We start from the raw sequence: 23,352 nt of genomic DNA, 5'->3' as shown, positions 1-23,352 counted from the left end.
AATTAATATTCTAATCTTTTAACCACTTTAGTCTTAGATCTTAAGGGTGAAGAAACAGGTTGCACCTATGTCCTGCCTAGGGGTTAGGAATTCTCAGCATTTTCAAAAAGTAGCCCTTACATGTACTGGAATGTAATGTGTAGATGATAGATAGATGGATAGATAGATAATCTTACCTTCAAAGTGAGTAAAAGTAAGAAACTTAGCATAACAAAGGTTTTTATCCTAGAAAAACTGTCAGCCACAGAATACCCTTTCACATGGCCTACTAACCCATCTGCTCCGATTAAGGTCTTTATTTAGCTCTCACTGGGACTGTCAGTGGGTCTGGGCATTCATCTGGGAGTGAAATAGGACTGAGAGAGAAGTGAAATACAAGTCAAGTATATACTGTTGCTGAGGAGATAGTGGGATCAGCAAATGATTGGTTTGAGTCTCCAAAGGGATCCAGTATTAGGATTTGTAGGTAAAGAGTGTTGGTTCTTGGTTTAGAACTTGACCTTAAAACATTTCTAGAGCACAAGTTGCAAATAACAGCTAATTTGAATTCAAGAAAACATTGAACCATTGTTCTGTATTTTTTTCACTTAGATAGAACCCAATTTTTGAAAGAAGAGTTAAAAATTTCAAATCAGACCCTCCAAACTTGGTTATATCTGGTTTTCTCATAGCATCCTATTTTATTTGAAATATCTGCAAAACAGTCATTCTCATGTTTTATGATTTTAAATTTTTGATCGCACTTAAATTATTTGTGCCTTGCATTATACTCATTTATCTATGTCTACCTTGTCTATTGGTTTGTGAGCTCCCTGACAATGGAGGCAATCTTTGTGCATCTTTGCATCTCCACGAGGTAGCCCCTGATCATTACATATTTGTAGGGAGGAAAGAGAGAGAGGAGGAGAACTATATAAGGCAGTAGCAGTAGGTGAGTCAGTTCCAAGTACACGTTCCACACTTCATGGTGGGTTACTTAGGATTTCTACACCATTTACCATCCAAGGAAGCCTCATTTCACTTAATGAGTATCATCTTTTTGGTTTGTGTGTCTTCATGGTGAGATGCTGGTCTAAGGGGGAAATTTGTGAGGAGTAGAATCATCATCTATATCATTTGTGGATGGAAACCTGAAGCTTTGTGCTGGAGACTCTTTTCTAGAAAAACTCATACTGACCCCAAAGCTGAGATTACTTATTTCTTCTAATACAGAACTGCCTTCTCTGAGGAGCTGGTTTTTGTCAGTATGTAAAAATCTAAGAATTGAAGTTTGAATAGTGCTTAAGGTATAGGCATACGTTTTCCTGCATCATCAGTGGACAAACGGGATGCTGTAGAACGAGTACCTTGTGACCTCAGGCGAAATTGTTTCTGACCATCGAGTTGACTGAATTGCTTGGGATATTGGAGTGGAGTAAACTGGAAGTTGTAAATAGATCTCATGGAGCACGAAGTATGCAATATTTGTTTAGAAGGACTACGCTTTCGTGTTAAATTAGTATGCATAAATAAATGTAGTTTTAAAATCTTTGTTTGGCTTAAGTTGCATCCGTATTCAGTCCATGTCAAGTTCTAACTAGTCTTCATTCCACTTGGATTTTAGGTGTTAAAAATGGACCAACAAGCTGTGATGTTTTAGATGGCCCACGTGAAGCCTTAAAGGACCTCATCAGATCTCAGGAGGAATCAAAGAAAAGAGGGAAAGGCCGAAAGGTTGGTGTATGAAAATATTAGTTTAAATTTTCCAGTGCTGCTACATCATAATGTCCTACTCTGGGTTAGTGAAACATAAACTCATCCGTCCAACTTGTATTTTACTTAAAAAATTAATTATGGGTGGATGTTGGAAAACTCTGACCATAAAACTGAGAGTGCTGGGTCACGTTCGGGACAGAGAGTTACTTTTGATGGAACAACCTTTGTCTCACTGCTTTTGCCAGTGCCTTTCTTGCTTGTAAAAATGCCAGCAGCTCGGCTGGAGCAGAGAATGCTGGTAGTGCCAGCAATTGTTGTTGTTTTATAAACTGAATAAACATTCACTAGGTAGGAGGTGAAGAACCCAAACATCTTTCATTTGTGAGCTAATCTAGGTTTGACCTCAAGCCATCAGAGTGAAAGGTTTTGATACTGACTCTCGGGAATACCCGCTTCTCCGTGCTTCAACTTTAGAACCTCGCTCTTCCTCCAAAACCGTACAACTCTCTCATCACACCGTAGGCTTGTGTGAATAATGCAGGGAGGATTTACATTTTTTTGGTTCTTCAATGTCTGCTCTCATTGCCTAAATTTAAAATTTGCCCCTCATTGTCTTGTGTCTCATTTTCATGAGACCAAGGAAGTAAACTATAGTGAAACCTCAATTTCAAATGATAGGGAAACTGTACTGATAAGCAGTTAACAAATGGAAAAGGAGAACAGTGATGGCAAATAGAATCCACACTGGGCATCGAGCTCCTGACATCAGGCCCACGCAGGTGAGCAGCTGCATCCACCTGAGGAAGAGAAACACGACTCCTTCCTTATGCTGGCAATGGTTACAAGAAGTTTAAAATACACAGATTCCAGGAATGTCTGTTATAACTTGTAGAAACTTAGATTTCTCTACTGATGCTTTCTGGTTTGTCTCAGAACAAAATGGAGCAGAAAAATGGAAAGGAACCATATTTCAGGTACAGCAACAGATTTGCAGGGAGAAGAATTGTCAAGGTCCCGCACGTGTGGCCGTGTGACACTGAGGCTCTGGCGTCCTGTGTTCTGACTGTAGCAGCTGTCCCTGAGTCTGTTCAACTGTCTGTACCTGCCCCATCACATCCCAGTGATTGTGGTTTTGTAGAAAGCCAGGGACCCCGTGGTTGCTTTTGTATTTTGTTTCCCTGTGTCCCAGTATTCTTCCTAATTGCTGCACAGCCACTTAACCTTTTTCCATTGGAAAAAATAAAGGAAAAAATCCTTTTTGACATTCATTGAACTGATACTTATTAAACATGCACACTATTTATGTCCTGCCCTTTGGATGCATTCCATGGCAGTCTGCACACACCTCTGCTTTAGATCTCTGCACTTTATGATATTGTTTCCTACTTTCTGCCCTCCCGTGGATATCTTCTTAGAGAAGCACTTGTACCTACTCATCTCTGTTTTTTCAGTACTTGGTATTATGCCTGCGTTCGAAAAAAGTGCCCAGCAAATATTGTTGGTTTCTTGTTACCGTGAACAGACTCCACCCTGTGATCACAGCATGACGTTCAGATTTCTCATTTGCTCACTTTGGAAGTTAGTATTTCAGACATTTGACCTTGCCTGGTCTCTACGTGATGATACCCTTTATCTGATGAGCTGAGTTTCTAGAATGCTGGGTTAGAGACATGCAGTCTGGGTGGGGAACACTGTCCCGTCTTTCTTACAGAGCGTATGGCCTTAACGGGCATCTGAAATGGAGAAAAATACCTGTTACCTCCCAGCGTTATTCTATGGCTCAAGCAATAAGTGCTGAACAAATGTGGAGTATAAGGTGATATCACTGTCATGAATACCAAGAAAGAAGTGTCCAAAAAGGAAAACAACATGCAAAACAATATGTACACACGTGTATGCATATCTGCCTTCAACAGACATGCTCAGAAACAAAAATAGTGTAACAAGTTTAATTGTGGAACTTGCTCAGATTTGATTTAACTCTTGTTTTGAAAGCCTTTTAAATCTATTAGTCAACTTTCTGCCATCACAATTTAAAATGATAGACTATTATTACTAAAAGGGATCCATCACTTCTCGTTCTGTATGAGAGAATCACCTGGAGGATTTTTTAAATGTGCAGATTCTCAGTCCTACTTGAGACCTGCCGGGTCAGCATTCTCAGACCATGTGTATGTCATAGCAATGGGCTGCTGACCAGCTTCTGAAAGCCACCGATCCTGTACAACCCCCTTCTTTACAGGAAGGACACCAGCACTGAGAGAGGGGACATAATTCGCCTAGGCATCCTACCTTGCTCATAGCAGATGGGGTGAGAACCCAGATCTCCTGTCTTCCACATGGCAGTCTTCCTAATCCATTTCTTGTCCCTGTTCCCCACACAGCCTTTTCTCTAATGAATCAAGAGCTTGTGACGCCTTAGGACAGTGGTTCCCGACTGTTGCACGTTGCAATCACCTGGGGCTCTGTATCCGATACAGATGCCTGGGTCACACTCCCAGACATCTGATGTCATTAATATGAGGTGCACCCTGGGCACAGGGTTTTTACGAGCTCCTGAGGTGATTCTAATGTGAAGCAAAGTTTGGAAACCACTTTTGTGCCTTAGGGACTTTGTCTAGTGTAGTTTAAACAAATAATTTATCCTGGAAAAAGTTTTGTTCCTAGGGGCTGGCCCCGTGGCCGAGTGGTTAAGTTTGCGCGCTCCGCTGCAGGCGGCCCAGTGTTTCGTCGGTTCGAATCCTGGGCGCGGACATGGCACTGCTCGTCAGACCACGCTGAGGCAGCGTCCCACATGCCACAACTAGAGGAACCCACAATGAAGAATACACAACTATGTACCGGGGGGCTTTGGGGAGAAAAAGGAAAAAATAAAATCTTAAAAAAAAAAAAAAAGTTTTGTTCCTAAACACTCTTCATATAAACTAATTTCACTGTTTAGACTCTTTTAAAACAATGGCAAAAGCTTAAAATCCTGATTTGCTTGCTTACGGATCAAGTGATTTAGAAGTGCAAATTTAGATAGCAATATAGAGAGATGAATGGTCATGGTTTATTATTGTACAGGTTGAAATGAAAAATGATAGAAATTTCTTAAAATGCATTTTAGGTTTTGAAGAAACAGCTTCCCCGCACTTTAAGATCCTTGCATGTGGGTGTGGGGAGAGGAGTTTACATTGATATCTTATGTTGTAGTAAGTCACAAAGGCATGAAATTTAGTGTCCTGGTATTGAAAGTCTACTCCGGAGTTGTAGAAGGGTTGTATTGATGAATTAAAGAGAAGTTTCTGATCTGTAACTTACAAATAGAATGGTACTCCAGAGAGATATGACAGTATCTCTATTGTTCCCTTTTTTCCCACTGAAACTAAGATCTTACCTGCTTATTTTTGTTCCTTATTAGATTTCAAGATGACCCACGTTAAACTGAAATTTGAGACTTTTTTAGCATAGTCATGTTTTTATGTAAAAGCATACATGAGAGGATTAGATTCTATCAAGCACAAAAATTGTTGCCATTTCCTAAAGAGTATCTTGTAATTGAATTTGAATGTTGAAAAAAGGGAAGTTTGCAGGAAATATCTTTCATCCGCTAATTATTAAAGCGCCTGCCTCCACTGAAATGGAGAATGCTGATGTCTGGAGTTATAGGGTCAGCGTTTTTGTGTTTTCATGTGGGAGCTAGCTTCCATGCTGTTTCTGTAGTAATGAAAGTGATTTGAAACTCCATTGTGTCTCGTGACCCTGGTGATCTTTGTTTTTTTAAATCTCAAACTTGAAGTAGCATATACAGGTAATGTGCTATCTGGGAAGCCCTGCAGAGCAGGCCTGATGAGAGCTGTTAATCCTGAATTCTGTGTGATATGAAGGTGTGATGGTCAGAGAGATGGGAAAGCGTGGAGCCTCTGGATAGGGATCACAGTCTTGATGGAAGGTGTGGCCTGGGAGTGGATGCTGGTGCATGCAGAAAGAGATGCTGACGTCAGCCCCGGCAGGTTCTCTGCTGATTTTCCTCCTCTTGGTTTTCTGTAGCGTTGCTGCGATCGTTATGCCCAATTCTTGTTTTTGTTGTTTTGGTCTCCTGTAGGGTGGCAGGACTTCGTGCCTTTGATCTGCTGTGGAGAATTCTCTCTTCTCTTTCCTCCACTCCTGGGACTTCAATTACAAGTGTCACCTTCGCCTTCTCTGCCCCATGCCTCATGACTTGTTATATGTCCATCCTTTTGTGTCTCCTTATTTCATTCTGCATATTTTCTATTGATTTCTTTTCCATTTCACCTTTCCCTCTGTATGTGTCTATTCTGATGATAAACCTGAATATTGAGCTTTAAAATTTCATTTATTATATTTCTCAGTTCCGTAATTCTATTTGGATGATTTTTAGTCATTTCTAGTTCTCTGCCAAAATTATTAATCTTGTCTTTATTTCTTTGAGGATAATTAGCATATTAATTTTGAAGTCTATGTCTGATAACTCCATTTTATGGTTCCCCTTAGTTTCTGTCCTTATTATCTGTTATTTCTCTTAGTTTTCAGTCATATGTTCCTCTAATATGCCTGGTTATTTTTGATGTATCTTCCTTCCAGGAATGGAGACGATTTGAAGTTGGTCTTCTGTCTCTGTGAAGCCAGCTATCCCCAGGGGAAAATGGGCCTCAGATGCTGGCCTTCTCCTCCTCCCACAGTCCGCCATCTTATCAGCTTGGCAGTGTCTGCAAATAGCTGGGTTTTGCTTGTTTGTATCTTGTCTGGCTTTGCTAATTATTCACAGTGGGGGATTTTTCTGAACTACTCAGTCTACCATTCCTGGAAATGATGGGTGAATTTTAATGGCCTTTAAAAAACAAAACTTCTCTAAGTAGAGACAGGATAAATCCTTTTCTGAGAAAAGAGCAATGAGAGACCAAGTCCACAGGAAGGATTTTTAAGATGAACATTCAAGTCACTGGTTGCAAAAGATGCATTCAACAGCTCTTAAAGAGTGAAAACAAATATAATTCAGTAAAGAATTATAGAATCTCAGAGCTACAACTTCTATTAGAGGTTTTTTGGCTTAATACCCACTTTTAGTGGGAAAAGTCACTTTGCAAATCAGTGCGAAACTATCTTTTTTAGACATTACTTTAAATATATCTTTATAAGTTTGTTGAATCTTTTTTATATTGGGAATCCAGTTAAGCAGTTTCATTACCTCTGTAATCTTAGCTTATAGTATCTAGGTCATTGACAAGGAAAGATATTTCTCCCATATTTTCAGAGGGAGAAATATTATGACAAATCTTAACCTATTTTCTTTGTTGCTTGTTTAATACTGTCAGACATAGAGTCTGAAAAAGCTAAATATAAGATTAATGCCAGTACGATGGTAAATGTGTATGAAAATGTTTTTTTCTCCAAAGTTTTTTTGTTTCTTCTACTTCTGTTATTTTTGTTATTGTTCAAAATGCTGATTATTATCCTCAGCAAAATTTTTCTCTTAAGGTAAGTCATCAACTGGACAGCTTTTCATAAGTGGCTGTGTTTTCAAATCTCATTCTGGAGCTCTCTCTGCCAAGCAAGATTGTCCCACGAGAGGGAAAACTGTGGGTCAGAGCACAGAAAAGTTTACAGCTGGTTTTCATAAGCTCGGAAGCTGAGAAAGAAATGAAGGACCAAATACTTCGTATTGGACAGTATACTTATTTTGACAGTGGTTAAAAAGAGAAAGAAAAGACACCACACACCAAATCAAATGCTTAAATTTCTACAAGTTTCTTAAATGAATAGAAAACGAATGATGAATAATAGCTTACATATATTCTAATAATTGTTGGTTCTCACATTTTTACTAGGATGTGAGCGCTTTAGGACACAGACTGTGTCCTATTCATCTTTTAGAACTCAGCATAACACAGTACCACACACAGAATAGGTGTTCAGTAAATATTTGCTGAATGAATAAGAGATATGCATTAATTTCCATTCTGCTTTTTGAGTGAATATGTTATACATTTCTGTTGCTTTTAGCCATCACACAATAATGTCATAGTCATCATAATATACCCAATTTATTTTTGAATACTCTTCCTAAACTTGGGAAGTGGTCTTGGGTCAGTGAAAGAAGGAACGTTTTACATTGCAATGCATTGCTGCTAAAAGCCTTGGCTCCTGAGCCAGATTCCCTGGGTTCAAATCCTACCTCCACTACATCCTGTTCTATCAGGTCAAACAAGTTCCTTAATATTTCTGTGTTTCTGCTTCCTCAGATTTAAGACGGGCAGAACAACAGTGCCAACTTCAAAGGGTTTGTGCAAATTAAATGAGTTGAAACATTGCAAACAGTTGAAGATGATACCTGATATCTAGAGCCACTCAATAAATGTTAGCTATTTTTTCCAGCACAAATGTGGGTGAAAATTATGTCTACATATTGACTGTCCTTTGTTCTGTAGCTATAAATCATGGTAGGCTGGGTCTCAGTCGCTCCCCGCTTTCCTGCCCTCCAGAGACTGCCATGTGTCTTTAATGAAAATGGCCCCTCAGAGTTCCAGAATGGTCCAAACTAGGTCTCTTACTGGATTTATTGATCATGTTCATGCCTGGGCCAAAGCAGGATCTCTTTGCCTAGGAGGGTATCTTTGAAAAGCTCCCACATGGCTCTGAAATGATAGTCATCCTACCAGTGACAGCCTCCGTTATAGGAGTTAGATGGAGCCACAGCTCTTTAAGCCATTAGCATGGAATTATTCCCTGTCACCTCACCCAGGAGGCAGGAGTCATGGTTTTTGTAGTCAGTGATTCCTGCTTTGGTGATTTGCATCCTCAGAGTTCCTGACAAATACTTTCTTCTTCTCTAATATCATTTGAACCATCTGAAAATAACCGAAATCCGTCAGTAGACTTATGCAAGCTGTACATAAGGTGCTGATTGTGACTACTAATAGCAGCCATTCCTTGAGTACTATGACTTCTTTTCAGATTGAGTTTCCTGTTTTGCTGTCACATGGAGGTGCTGAAGGAAAGTATATTTCAGAGAGCTCTGCTTATTGATGCCTTTATTGCAGAGGCAGTAGATTTGGAATGACAGATTATTTTGGGTCTGGTTTCTCCAAAGAAGGAAACTTCAGTGGAGAGAAGATAGAAGGGTACCAGTGGTGCAAAGAAGAAATCCTGGGCAGGAAGAGAGGCCTTGAGAGGTCTAATCCATGCGCAGTTTGGATGGGCTCTCCAGGGGCAGAGAAGAAGAGAGCTGGAGGGAGATAGAAGCCTTCTTGAATAAAGAAAATAGAGTTTTGGAGCCACTTTTCATTTAAAACGGATTATTTTCCCTAGTATCTCCTCTCCTCTAAAAGGTCCCTGAATTGGCGACTCTAATATTTTATGAATGTGCTTTCACCATTTGCAGTAATTCCAGGACTTTGGCTGTTTGCCATTAGACAGTGTGCTTGGCTGGGAGCATACAATCTTGTGGGTAGTTTTGTTTTTAAGTTTAACTTTGAAGTTGAAAGAGCAGTGACTCATCCAAATGACAGGTGATATTTATTTTGCTTCTTGAAAATTCAGTGTGAGTGTGTTGTTGTTACTCGCTTAGGGGAATTGCCACACTTCCTGGAGGATGACACCCTTCCTAAAAATCCACGTAAATAATTTCCCGTTGTCCAGACCCACTGTACATAGTAAGATGGGACATATCTCCTTGTGTAGGTCCTTTGAGTGCAAATAATTTGATGGATGAGCTTACAAAGATCAAAAGTGCCCTGGTTTCTAACACAGGTGTTTACAGGATCTGTGATTGCTTTGATAGATTACTTCTGGCACAGTGTCCCCAGAGTTGGCAGTGGTGGGCATGTGCTCGTTATGACAGGTGTTGTGTCCTCTGGCAGATGCGACTTTGTGAAGCCAGCTGAAAACTCGCTGCCTCTGGATGGCGTAACAGTTGCTTTCGGCTCAATTAGTGCGTTATTTTTTTCCTGTTGGGTAAGAGAAAAAATATTTATATAGAAAACATTAAAAAAGAATCTTCAAAGAGTGCCACCTTTTCTTTAATGTGTTTTTTGTGTTCAATACAAAAAATCAGAATGCTGCTTTTTGCGTGCGATATAAAATACGTACTTCAGAAATCATCGAATGTGTTTTGGACTGGAGGTGGTGGAAATGGGGGCCAGTGAGGATGGCTCTGAATCACAGTCTCGTGTGTCTTCAGTGGGTGTCTTTGGCCACGTAAAGGTAGAGGCCGAGGTCGGAGTGTCTTCCCCACCGGGAGAGGTCCACGAGGCACAGGGAGAGGAAATTTGAAGAAATTTGGTTACAGTTTGCTAGTGGGGATTTTATGCACTGGGCCAAAGAGAGATGTGCATTACAAATGTAAATCAAGCTGCCAGTTTCTGAGGTCTAGCTTGCTAAATATACCATTTAGGGGGTGTTAGCCAAATGATAGCAAACCATGGTCATCTGGTATAAAAATATCAATTTAATCTATTTCAGATATGCAAGAACTCAAACAAAATAATGACTTGCTTAAGTAGCAAAACTGAATCTTTATGTTAAAAAAAAAAGTAACTAAACGATTCTTTGGGAATAAAGGAACTATAGACACGTAAAAGATGCGCAGTCCCTCCAGTGCCTCCCTAATATAAACAGTGATTTTTTACTGAGCAACCAGTGTGCCAGGGAACTGTCCATGCGTAAGTGTTAACCCCTCCCCTCCCACCACTGCCCCCACCTCCCCCAGGCATCCACTCTCTCCTCAGACAATTAGTCCAAGCTAATCATGATCATTCTGTTCCCCTTACCAGTAATTAGTTTGGGAATATGACTCACTTCTGCCCAATAAGATGCGAAGGGAAGTCTTACTGGGAGGTTTCTGGAAAAAGTGTTCTCTCACTGCAGATAGTCCTGGGAAGAAATGCTCTCCTGCTCCTCAGAGCTTTGTCGTGGCTGGATGTATCTCCTGGAACTGCTGCAACCTGAGGATGAAGCCAAAGAGGGGAGGCCTGCAGCTCTCACGGCTGCTTTCCACTGACCTCAGAGAGCTGTGTGAACAGGGACAAGTTGTCCCGTTTCTTGTGTTCCTGAGATATGGTGGGACGTACACATGTAGAAATGCATAGCTGCATACATTTGTCCAGAAGGCCGGATTTCACTTTAAACGTGGGCGCTTCTCCCAAGCAGGTTCCCAGCAGGTTTACCATGTCTTCTCTGGAGGAGCACTAATTTCCTCTCCAATCCTGAGATATTTATTGCTTCTCCTTTCCTTAAGTCTGTTCAGCTCTCTTCTCTAGTTTTTAAGGTGATTGCTTTCCAAATAATAAATTTAGAAATATAAATTACTGGATATTAATCCAAGATACTTTAGTAACTTTTTTAAAAAAAAAAAAGAAATAAAAACAGTATTATTCAGAAGAAGGGGGTTAAACAGAAGAGTGACAGATAAAAACCACAACTCAAAATCAATGAGGCATTATTATAGACGGTTAAGAAAATAAAATAGGAGGCATTTCAAATAGATTTTGGCATATACTTTTGTGGCTTTTGGATAGGAGTTAAGATTTAGTTAATATGTCAATGGTGAGTTTACATAAGAAAATAATGTAATGTACAATGGCTGTCAAACCGGAGCGGCTTGGTCTGGAGCAGTTCTTGCTCTGGTCTTCATTATCAGGGGTTTTCAGTTTTGAAAACTTTTCTTCCTGAAGTTAGACTGTTTTAATTCTCTGCAGAAATGTCTTCTGCTTTTTGCTTTTAAATAAAATCACTAATTATAATCTAATTGTGTTTATTAAAAAAGGCACAGAACTCTTTCTCAGCATCAATCAGGTTTTGGCTTTTCTCGTCTGTTGTCTTTCGTGTCTTTTACTATGTCTTTCCACTTCCACAGGTGAAGTTTTAACAAAAAGGGGGCACAGTGGATCAGAAACTAGGAATCAGAAATGCTTGAGGAGGGTTGCAATTTGTGGTGTGACCCCTGAGGGGTTGGAGGGTAGAGGTTTTTGTCTGTTTCTCTAAATCGTAGTTCTGGCCTAGAAATCCTATGAATTTGTACATTTTCCCCAAATTCTACCATTTGTTTCCTAATGGCCAGAGCTGGTGAGTTTAGAGTTATATTTAGAGTGGATAGTGAAAGAAACCTCTGCCCTGTCCTGGAACTTGTGCAATTTCAGCAAATTTCTTTGAAAGGCCACACTGAAGGGTTTGAGCTTGGAAGCCGGTCTTTGGCTGCCCAGTGACCATCTCTGTCCTGCAGGTGGTGGAAGTGCGCGGCTCAGGCCAGCTGTCAGCTCCCCCTCTGTCCTCATACTCTGTGGACCCTCTTCTTCCACCGCACGCTGTGTGGACTCACAGATTCTTATGTTATTCAGTGGGTTATAACTCATTGCTATCATTTGTTTGGGAGGAGGGTGCTCAGATTTTCCAGATTTAGCCAGCCTTTAAGCTGCCCTTTTGACACACTCTATTCATTTTTAAAAAGTACTTCTTTCTTTTCTAGAATACTGAGATGTTCTGGACTCCTATTTACTTTTCTCTCCGGGTCCCATTTCTCTATGGAACCTTGTTCTGTCAGTGGAGAATGGGTCATATAAAAACAAGATCTGGCACTCAGTGTCTGTCATAGTCTGTTTGAGCTGCTGTAACAGAATTCCGTAGACTGAGTGGCTTATAAACACAGACTTTTGTTGCTCACAGTCCTGGTGGCTGGAAGTCCCAGATCAAGGAAGGCCTGGCAGATCCGGTGTCTGGTGAGGGCCTACTTCCTGGTTCATAGACAGCTGTCTTCTCACTGTGTCCTCGCCTGGTGGAAGGCTGGAGGGACCTCTCCAGGCTCTTATTTATAAGGGCACTTATCCTGTTAATGAAGGCTTCACTCTCATGACCTAATTACCTCCCAAAGACCCCACCTCCTAATACCATGACCTTGGGGTTTAGGTTTCAGTATATGAATTTTGGGGGACACAGATGTTCAGTGTATAGCAGTGTCCTTGTTGCTCTTACAGCTTCATTGCATCCAGTCCCTTTCCACATTCAGAGCCAGTGCAAGTTTTAGTTTTAGATATTAAGTTTGCTAGATAAAACAGCTTAATAAGTGAGGCGATATATGTGTACTTTTTTAAACAATTTGTATATTAATGATGAATAACTTGGATGTATGTTTTCTCTATGCTTGATTTTTTTACTACAAAAATTAATCTTTATCCAATATATGAGTATTCAAAACTGATACTGATGCTTTACTGATCACTATTATTGTGTTACTTGACAACATTTAGAAAGGTATTATATTTTTCAGAAAAAGCAACCTGTATATTTACAGCCTCTGCAATTCTCCTAATGAATTTAAATAAATTTTACATAAGGAAAAAAAGTATAAGGAAGGACAATTAAGTTACAAAAAGGTTAATATAAGAAAGTTAAAGATTTTAGCCTCAATTTTCAGCAGTGAACCCAGCTTTAGAGCACAGAATTTATCATCAAATTAAAAAGGAGGTATCAGCAATATAAAGGATACATATAGTGAGCTTTTTACTTAAAAAAACTGAGGTCTATATATGAGTTTTTCTGGAGACATTTTAAATGATTTAGCTGCCAGGGATCTAGAAAATAGAATATCCTCAGAAAGTGATTTGAAGACATTTCCAGAGTTTTATCTTTTCTCATGTTTGATTTGCTCTTTTTTAATTTTCACTATGGTCAAAATGCATATAAATATATGATTCCAGTAGTGTCCATGTACTAGGTGGGCTTATATCAGTAGTGGACAAAATCAATAATCTTGGCAAATGTATGGTTTATCGCCTTATTTCCATTCCTTTTATGGAAAAGTGGTTTCACTGTTTACCTATGAAATGGTACCTAAACCCAAAACATTTCAAAGAATGTTTTATTTTTAAAATGTTTCTTTTTTATCACTAATAAAACAAGTACATTTGTTTAATTTGACTTACCTTTGATCTTACTAAAACAATATCAACTAGACTATTTCCCAGATATTCGTATTTTCTCTCTGTCTCCCCCTTTCCCCTCACTACTTTAGAACTTCCAGAAAATGCTTTTGCTTCAATTAAATGCAGTGTTTCATATTTGTGAATTGTTTCTCACTGGTTAGTGGATTGTTTCACTTGATTACCTTTCAGCGTTTGCTTTGATCACGTCTTGGTGCCGCAGAGCTGTATTTGGACAAGGGCTTTCCCTTTTAAGGAACAGAGCCCTACACTGAACAACAATGTTAAAAACATAAAAGAGTTATTTTTCTTCTTCCTATAATAGATACCTCGAAATGCGTAAATATATGAGAAGATGTGAGCAGAATAAGAGTGGGACAGTTAGATTTTATATTAGTGCATTGCAGATAATAAGATAAAGGTTTCTACTTTTCTTGAGACTGTCCATATTATACAATTTTATTATACTTTTTTCATTTCTGAGATCTTTGGAAATGAGTTTGGCACACTCCACTTCAATGACCAGGGTTTGCAGGTTTGGATCCTGGGCAGGGACCGACACCACTCATAAGCCATGCTGTGGTGGCAACCCACCTGCAAAGTGGAGGAAGATTGGCATAGATATTAGCTCAGGGTGAATCTTCCTTGGCCAAAAAGAAAAAGTATTAGGAAAAGCCCTTTTTCCCTCTGTAAACTCACACCATTCCCAAGTGATTTGTCTTATTCTTTCTCTAAAGTCTCTTTACAAAGGAGACTGCTACAGTGTGAGATCACAGCTCTTTTTTAAACTGTGCTGCCAATTTCTGGACTTCTTGTGTTAAAGAGAAACAAAAGATATACATTGCTAATTGCGTAATCCTCCATATGTTACCAAAATAAACAGCTCTTGGAGACTCAACATGTTCAAAAGCTTGAACTTTTCTCTTGCTTCCCAGATATTCATGTTCATTCTCTCTCTTTCCACTCACACGCTGTCACCCTCCTGTGGTCCCATTATCCATCAAGGTAGAAACCTAGGAGCCGCCTTGAAGGCTCCCTCACCCGCCACGTCCAGGTTTATTTATCCCCCTCCTCACTGTCTTCAATCCAGTGCCTTCTTTTCATCTTCCTTGCCGTGGCTTTGGTGCTGACCTCCTGTCTTATCCAGGCTGTTTTTTTGCAATAGTTTATCATTTTATCTTTCACCTTACCTCCAGTCTTGCCACAGTTCTTCCCAAAACTTATCCTTTAAAGGAAGTTTTTGGAACAGTCTACTAAGTGATAGCTTGGTGAATCCGTACAAACTACTCTCAGATTCCCAAAGGAGTCGCTTTCTTTCATGTATATTTCCTGGTGTATTTATTCACCCCATCTGGGATAGCCCATCCTACTCTATGTGCCAAACTTCTTTTCTCCTTGAAGCCTTAGCTTGGTCACTTTTTTCTTTAAGGTCCTCCTGACCACTTCCCCCTCTTCAGGCAGATAGTTTTCATTCCTTTGTATTTTCAACTATGTGCATATCTGATGGTCGCTATAATGTGATTGGATTGTAATTTTTTATCAAAATGCTTATCGCTCTTTTGAAGGCAGGAATACCTGGTGTCTGGTTTTGTGGTTGACATATTGTTCTGGCTTACTTAGTGTTTAATGACTAAATGAAGATTTAGTGTCTGACAATATTCTTTCTTAGGGATTGGATGATCCTATTTCTGTTACTCATTTAAGGATTTCCTCATCTTTTCATCACTTTTTATTCAAAACTGACCAAAGAGGATACTCTCAAAATTTGGAATTAAAACACTTCAGGAAAAGTTCTGATGAGACCATTGCTTCTTGGGTATTTACAGCCTTTATCAAAACTCTGTTCCTAGGCGTTTAAAACAAATGTGTAGTTGATATGAAAGACAAAATGTACTGGGTGATTAAGGAGATGATTTTACTCAGACTGTTCTAAGGTAGAGATCACTCCTTACTGAGGAGTGCTCAAAGGAAAGGAGAAGGCCTGGGGTTTCATAGAGTCAGGTAAACAAGGTGTCATTAGGGAGTCTTTGGGAACCAAGAGTGAAGATGAAGATAGTCTTATCCAAGTCATTCGAGGCAGAAAGATGGTGATGGGTCTTTTCTTGGAATATCGGAGAGCAAGGTGGTCCTTTGGGGTTAGCCTTTTCTTCAAACACAAAGGATGGGGGATTTCTAACCAGCGCTATTTTCCAGGAGCACAAGGCTCAGGTTCCATGTTGTCAGTGCCACCTTTTGTTCAAATTGAATATAATTCCTCACTGAACAACTCAGAGGCAACATAAACCTTTTGAGGGAGATGAAACAGAGTCTAAGAAATAGTATCTTGAGGACTCCTGCTGGCCTTGGTTCCATCTATTGAGAAGTGATGGCTAAGGTCAGTTGTTTTAGGGTCCTGGAAATCAGACACCTTACAAGAAGGATTCCTAAAGTGAAAAGGAGCAATATAAATTAATATAGATGTTGTATTATAGTAAAGAGTCAGAAGTTGAACCCTGAGGGGGACCAGTCCAGTGGACCCCAGAGCTTGGTGGAAGAGCATTTCTCAGTTATGCAGCACAGCTCATCGAGTGTCTTGAGGCTCTTGAGCTAGGTTGTCGGTAGGTGTGGTTACCTCTTGTACAAAGGCATGCGTGACCATTGTGCCAGACCTTCTCGTGGTCTAGACAGCAGCCTGTCCAGACAGAATCCTGCCTATGCATGGTCACATTGTCGTGCTTCAGTGCTCAGGGCTCCTTCAGATCTTGGGGAGAAGGACCAACTTCAAGGTAACTGGAGTCCAGATAGGGATCTGGACAGTCAGGTGCTGGTTCTTGGTGATGCCCAGTCAAGTGGGGAAAATTGGAGAAATTAGTTTGGAGGATTGTAGGCAGATGTTAAAGGAAACCAGAAGTATTTAAAATTTGGTAAGGACTGACAATTTGAGCAAGGTAACAGGACTTGGGCCAATATGCATGCAGGGATTGAAACTGGTTTTCCAAAGGGGAAAAGGAAGTCAAGTAAATCTGATGGAGTTTTTACATCTGTCAGTTCCCTGTAATGTACACAGAGGTGCAAAATAAGTCAGACAGTGAACATGGCTAGAATCTGATATCCTGGAATGGTGTATTATAAACAATGCATAGTTTCCCATAGAAACACACATTTTTTTCTATAATCCCTCCCCCAGTAATCAAAGAAAGATTATTTATGGTCACAAAATAAGGCTGGTCTTATTAGATGTATTTACTTAGGTGCAGCAAGAATGTTAATCTGCCATGTAGGCCTTAACTTTGATTTGTGAGAAGTTTTCGTAAGGAATCTTACATTGCACATTTAAAAGCCTCTTGAGGCTAAGAAGCCGAGCCAAAGCTTGCTGTCAGATTTCACCTGCAGTACCTACAAATTTGGGTGAATTCCTTTCTTCTGAGGTCCCTAGCATATCCTACACTTCTTGGGCCTGCTGCAAAGTGACCGTCCTTACTCATCTGTAAATCTGGGAACCGTGTAAGCCAGGTAGCAGGCTCGTTTTCCCAAGAGGCCTTTGCAAGCACTCGTGCCATAAAGTCAACCTTAGTTCCTTAAAAGTGTCTGGTCATTTCTGACTAAATAAGCATCGTTCTCAAATATGACCTTCCAGGCAGGGCCGTGGTTGCATAATCAATGTGTTCAATTATGTCCTAGTAACAAGAAAGGCAGATTCTTTTTGAACCTATGCAAGTAATCATTTTGCCCTGAAAATAAGAACACTCACTAAGAGTTTCCAAATTCTGGAGGGGGCAGGCAGGGAGAATAACATATCATTTCTAAATGTTGCCTTTCTGTTCACAAAAGCTTAGTCTACTAAATTGTTGTAAGATCTAAGCAGCATAAGAGCAAGGGCTTCCTTATATCCAGGAAATAGAACATCCAAACATCAACAGTATTCCAGACAAAAGCCACAGTCGTCCCTCAGTAGTTCATTTAGGCCTACGTAGTTAACTCTTGTTCTGCTCGATCTTGGGATAGAAATCTCAGGAACCCTCCTGCTGCTTGACTAGAGGTCTGGAAATCCTGAGTCAATCCCCTGTTGGGGTCTCAACAGTGTTTAAATGATGCCATCAGAGGATTGTGCCCAAGTATTTGACATAGTCCCTTTCCATGGGTCTCTAAAAGGGTCTTGCTTTGTTGAAGACAAATCAACTCTGGCCTATAGGTGATTGCAAGTGCTGATCAGGAAGCATCAGAGCAAAACAAGGATCTGTAATGAAGAAAAATTTTAAGTGACTGTGGTTAACTTACTAATTGTAGTTTTCAAAAGTAAAATGTCTGATGAGAGTTCAATACAAAAATAATGCAACTGACAAGGAAAGGTGGTTGTAGTATGCAAGATAAAGGCAATCCAAAAAGAAATTTTTTTGTGTGTGAGGAAGATTGGCACTGAGCTAGCGTCTGTTGCCTATCTTCCTCTTTTTTTTCCCTCCCCAAAGCCACAGCACACAGTTGTATATCCTAGTTGTAGATCATTCTGGTCCTATGTGAGATGCTTCCTCAGCATGGCTTGATGAGCAGTGTGTAGGTCCACACCCAGGATCCAAACCAGTGAAACCCTGGGCCACCAAAGTGGAGCACACGAACTCAACCACTTGGCCATGGGATTCTTTAGACAGAACATCTGTTAAGATGACGATTAACCCTATTTTCAAAGAAAAGTGGACATTACATCTAATTATAAAAATGGCAGAATGAGAACCGGCCCTGGTGGTCCTGTGGTAGAAGTTCAGCACACTCTACTTTGGCGGGCCAGGTTCGGTTCCTGGGTGTGGACCACACCACTAGCCTGTCCGTAGCCATGCTGTGGTGTCGGCTCACATAGAAGAACTAGAAGCACTTACGACTAGAATATACAACTATGTACTGGGGCTTTGGGGAGAAAAAAAGAGAGAGGAAGTTTGGCAACAGATGTTAGCTCAGGGTGAATCTTTCCCAGCAAAAAACAAAACAAAACAAAACAGCAATCCCATCTGAGGAAAAAAAGTGGCAGAATGTAACCTTTGCAGAAAAAAAAATCTTCAGATATAACAATGTAATCTCAAGATGTAATGTACCATGGATATATTAATCATGTAATTAGAATAGACGAAGAATAAATGAAGAATATCAAGGAAAGAGGTTCAGTTCGTCTAGAGTAGAACCTAAACTTATGTATATTAGTAACGTTCTGTTCACAGAGATTTGACCTAAGGAAAGCTAAGCATCATTTCCCATTTGACAGCTCTTCCTGTACAACTCAACAGTAGTAACATATCACACAGACCTGATTATTTCTAGCACCTCTTTTTTTTTGAGGAAGATTAGCTCTGAGCTAACTACTGCCAATCCTCCTCTTTTTGCTGAGGAAGACTGGCCCTGAGCTAACATCCATGCCCATCTTCCTCTGCTTTGTACATGGGACGCCTACCACAGCATGGCTTTTGCCAAGTGGTGCCATGTCTGCACCTGGGATCCGAACCAGCAAATCCTGGGCCGCTCAGAAGGGGAGCATGCACACTTAACTGCTGTGCCACTGGACTGGCCCCAATAAAATATTTTTCAAATAAACATGGAGATTTTAAAGCATCTCACTAGGGCCTGCATGGTGGTGTAGTGGTTCGGTTTTTGGGCTCTGCTTTGGTGGCCCAGGTTCACAGATTTGGATCCCGGGTGTGAACCCACACACCGCTCATCAAGCCATGCTGTGGTGGTATCCCACATACAAAAAAATAAGGGAGGAAGATTGGCACAGATGTTAGCTCAGGGCCAATTTTCCTCACACACACACACACACACACACACACACACAAAGCGTCTTGTCAGCTTTTTCATAAATGATTAGATTTCTTAAATACTCAAAGATGTAATAAGGACAACATAAACCATAGAAGGTTATTCTGGTAAAACACAGAATCTTTGTTATCTAAGCCAGTTACACAAAAATAAATAAATAAAAGAGTAACTCTTTACCTTTTAGATGAAGGCTGTGAACAGTAAACCAAGGAAACACGCCCATTATATGGAGTAGACTTTGATAAGATTTTTGCATATTTCGTAGATTTTCAAACTCAGATGTTATAAATCAAGACAAGTAAAGTTCATTACATATTTTGTCTTTTCCTGGGCCCCTTTCATGTTCTGGAACAAACCAACACTTGACTTTAAGACTGATCTCAGGAGCTCCACAAGGTCAGATCTAATTTTGTAGCATTAAGAAGATGTTGTTAACATGCAATTCTTTATGGTTGCTATCTCCAAATGAATCTATATGGATAGTTAAAACCCATAAAGAAAGCTGTCTGGGGTCCTCAATAAGCTGGAAGTGTGCAGGGGGTTCCGAAACCAAAAACCTACCCCTTCAGGATAGAACCATTGTTGTTATTGAAAAAATGTAAGTATTTATACAGTTGTATTTCTGTGAAAGTATTTCTCTTTAGTTATAAACCCCATATTAATCTTAACTTTTAACTAGGGTAACTAACTTCTGATTCATAGAGAAAACTAGGGGGTGGATAAATCTGCGGTGTCACATACCAGCATTTATACATATGTCATTGTCCCTGTAGCATGCAACAATAAAAAGCAAAAGCATATAAACTTAAAATTACGCCCAGTAATCAGAATTTCTGTATTCTGTCTAACTTAGCAATGATCTAGGTATCAAGTGAATATCCATTAATTAACTCAATTTAGCATTAGGTCAAAGTTTTAAATTCTTAAAATATTTTGGAAATTATCTTCAAGATCTCATAATATAAAACACAATTGCCATTAAAATTTGTCAGAATAATGATTCAATATGGTTAAACACAAATTTACATTTTTCATAATCTTAAACATTAAGTGGAAGTAATGCTCACTTATTCAATCAGTAAACTTGTATAAGTTTAGAAAGGTCATGTGCAAGAAGAATAAAAATATATATTTTTATTATACTTAAAGCTGATAACTCAGAGAAGAGAGAGCTTTTTTTAATAAACCAAAAATCTTCAGCTAGTCTCATTTGCCAAAGATTTACCTAAATATGTGAATTGAATTTTTAAAACAGTTGAGTTTCTATAAGAATACTTTTTTTTAGCACTGTTAAAATATTATTGGGCATTCAATTTTCTTAATTTCTGAGAATTTTAGAAATATTCACTTTCAAAGTACTTATTTCTAAGCCAATGACAGTAGAGCTTCTTTAAGAGATTTTATAATGTCATTTGGTAACACCATCTCATGATGCTTAGCTCAGGATGGGCAGTAACGGCCTTTTTGAATTACAGGCAGATAAACATACAACCAGATAACACTGAGCTTATAATTTCAATTTTGAAATTTCACTCATGGCTCAAGCATAATGACAAAATACAAAATTCAGTCCAGGTATCTACTTCTTGATGGCATGAGATTCTTAATAATTTCGAGCTCAAAGTAGAAAAATAATCAGAAAAAGCTGATAAGCCAGATTCTGTCGTCTTTTACCCAATAAAGGTAGGATCTCTATAAACCATCAACCCGTTTACCAAGATCACCCAGTGGTCAGACCATGAAACCAAAAGAAACTGGCTCCAGAAATCAAGTGAATACACAAAAGGAATCAAAATCAGATTCTTACCCTGGTATCAATGGACAAGAGTGGAGCACAGCTCAGGAGCTGGACTCTACTGGGCCCCTGGATCACCACTCAGGGATGGTGCTGAAAGGGCTCCTAGAGCCCTGGTTACCTGGTGAAGAAACAGGGCCAATTCCATCTGAGTCAGGGCGTTAAAACTGTGAAAACCAAAATGCGCAAGATGATTAAGATCATTCTGTTCAGTCTGTTGTAATAGGGAGGATGTTCATGAATGAGGAATGTCTCCAAGAAGAGGAAGGTACCTGGGGTTTTACAGAGGCAGGTAAACAAGGGAACCATTAGCAAGTCTTGTGGGAATCATGACGAGGATGGAGATGGTCTTCTCTGAGTCACTGAGAAGAGTGGTAGTGGGTCTTACCTTGGAACATGAGAGAGCAGCACGGTCCCTTTGATTATGCTTTTCTCAAATGTAAAAGGGTGGGGAGATTTCTTAGCCAGTGCTCTATGTTCTGGAGCACAGGGCTCAGCTAGAGTTCAACTTTGTCATGAAGAATCAACTTTTAGTAGAATGTGAATTCATCTTATAGGACAGGTAAATCCAGGTCTTGCTTGTAAAGGACTGTTTAATTTTCAACACTGAATGTGGCTGATTCTAATAAAGGTTAGCTAGTCTTTTTTGTCTTGTCCAACAGTGGTAAGCAAGGTTTACTGATTCTCCTTACATGTGTATACTGTGAATATCACCTAACCCATAGATTTTGTGGGGCAAGAGGAGTAAAGTTACCATGATTAAAGGGAATAAAGTCACAAAACTTTCTCCCCATTTTTATTACCATCAGTGAAATGTGACCCATAGCAAAGGTTACATAGATAAACGACTAAGTTAAGAAATGGCTTGTATTCTTGTGAAATTACATACCGTGAAGGTTACAAAAGTACTAGCATTAATATTTACTTTCAACAGAAATATTAATGGTGTAGCACTCTGGGAGTAATTCATTCTCTCATTTCTTAGATGAGACACAGGAGATAAAGAAAGGCCAAGTGGCCTGTCAAACATGAACTCACTAACAAATGAGCTGCAAAGAGATTTCCTGAGTTACAGGCTTGTTCTGGGTCTACCAGCAGCTGAGTGTATTTCTTGTACTTCATATATTCTTTTTATATAACTGATTGTTATGAGATAATTTGTGGATCAAAAATAGTGACAGCATCCTCAGAGGATGAAGAGCATGCTGACATTTGTACAGAGAAATATATTCAACTCAACAGAACATGCTAAATGCTAACTACACTTGAAGTGCTATAAGGAATAAAGTTATTAGTCTAGGGTCATGTTAGTGGTAACAACTTGAGTTGTTTTGAATTAGTTGTCATATGCCTTGCCAATTAAAAAAATATGTACCTGAATAATGTTTTTAAAATTTTATGGTAAAAATTTTCAAACAGAAAAAAGTGAAAAAAATTGTACACTGAACACCCATATACTCGTATCTCATTAAAGATACATTTTTTAGAAGACTTCGATCATGACTTTCTTACTAATATAAAATGAGTATTATTTAACTCATTAATTAGTGAAGGAAACAGAAGGAGAACCCAAGGAGTATATCCACTGCCAGACCATTGGGAAGGCTGGAATGCCTTTGCTTTGTAGCACAGAACTGGCCTCTTTGACACTAGGAGGAAAGTCAGCTGAATGTCCACTAGGCAGATGGAGCGTGTCTATGGACAAGAGTTACTTATATTATCGTCTTCTACAATTGACAGAGTTGTAAATAGCTCAAAGAGGGTGAAAAGCACAACGCCCATAACCCTGAAGGGGTGAGTCGTTAAACAATTCATAGTTTCCTGTTAAAGTCACCCAGTAATCTTTTGTTCCATTTAAAAGTATGTTTCTCAGTGTTTCCCTACAATGTCCCTCCCTTATGATCAAAATAATCTCAAAGAAAGATTATTCTTGGTTACAAAATAAAGCTATCTTACTAGTTATTACCTGAGTATTTATATAGGGGCAGCAAGAGTGTTTGTAGGCTTCTGAAGGATGCTTTGTAAAATCTAAAGCCATGTGGTATTGAATAGTTACAAAATTAGCTTCTGTCTGAATGTCTTCATGAGTGATTTCAGGTTGGACTTTTGGAACACTCCATTACTTGCTATCTTAAGGCTAAGAAACCAAGCCCAACAGCTGTCCTC

General features: G+C 39.4%; 1 protein-coding gene across 15 annotated transcripts in view; it reads left to right on the top strand.

The window, feature by feature from the left end:
* The window catches only part of MCPH1 (microcephalin 1), a 234,027-nt gene that overhangs the window by 50,949 nt on the left and 159,726 nt on the right, over positions 1 to 23,352 (top strand). For all 15 annotated transcript variants that reach the window (XM_070253456.1, XM_070253458.1, XM_070253454.1 and 12 more), the window contains exon 9: positions 1,604 to 1,713. In XM_070253456.1, the coding sequence (XP_070109557.1) occupies positions 1,604 to 1,713 (110 nt within the window). The remainder of the gene's footprint in view (positions 1 to 1,603; positions 1,714 to 23,352) is intronic.

The sequence above is a fragment of the Equus caballus genome, chromosome 27 (genome assembly GCF_041296265.1).
Source record: "Equus caballus isolate H_3958 breed thoroughbred chromosome 27, TB-T2T, whole genome shotgun sequence".
NCBI classification, from domain to species: Eukaryota; Metazoa; Chordata; class Mammalia; order Perissodactyla; family Equidae; genus Equus; species Equus caballus.
Note: the sequence above shows the minus strand (reverse complement) of the source record. Positions and strands in the feature narration are given on the sequence as shown.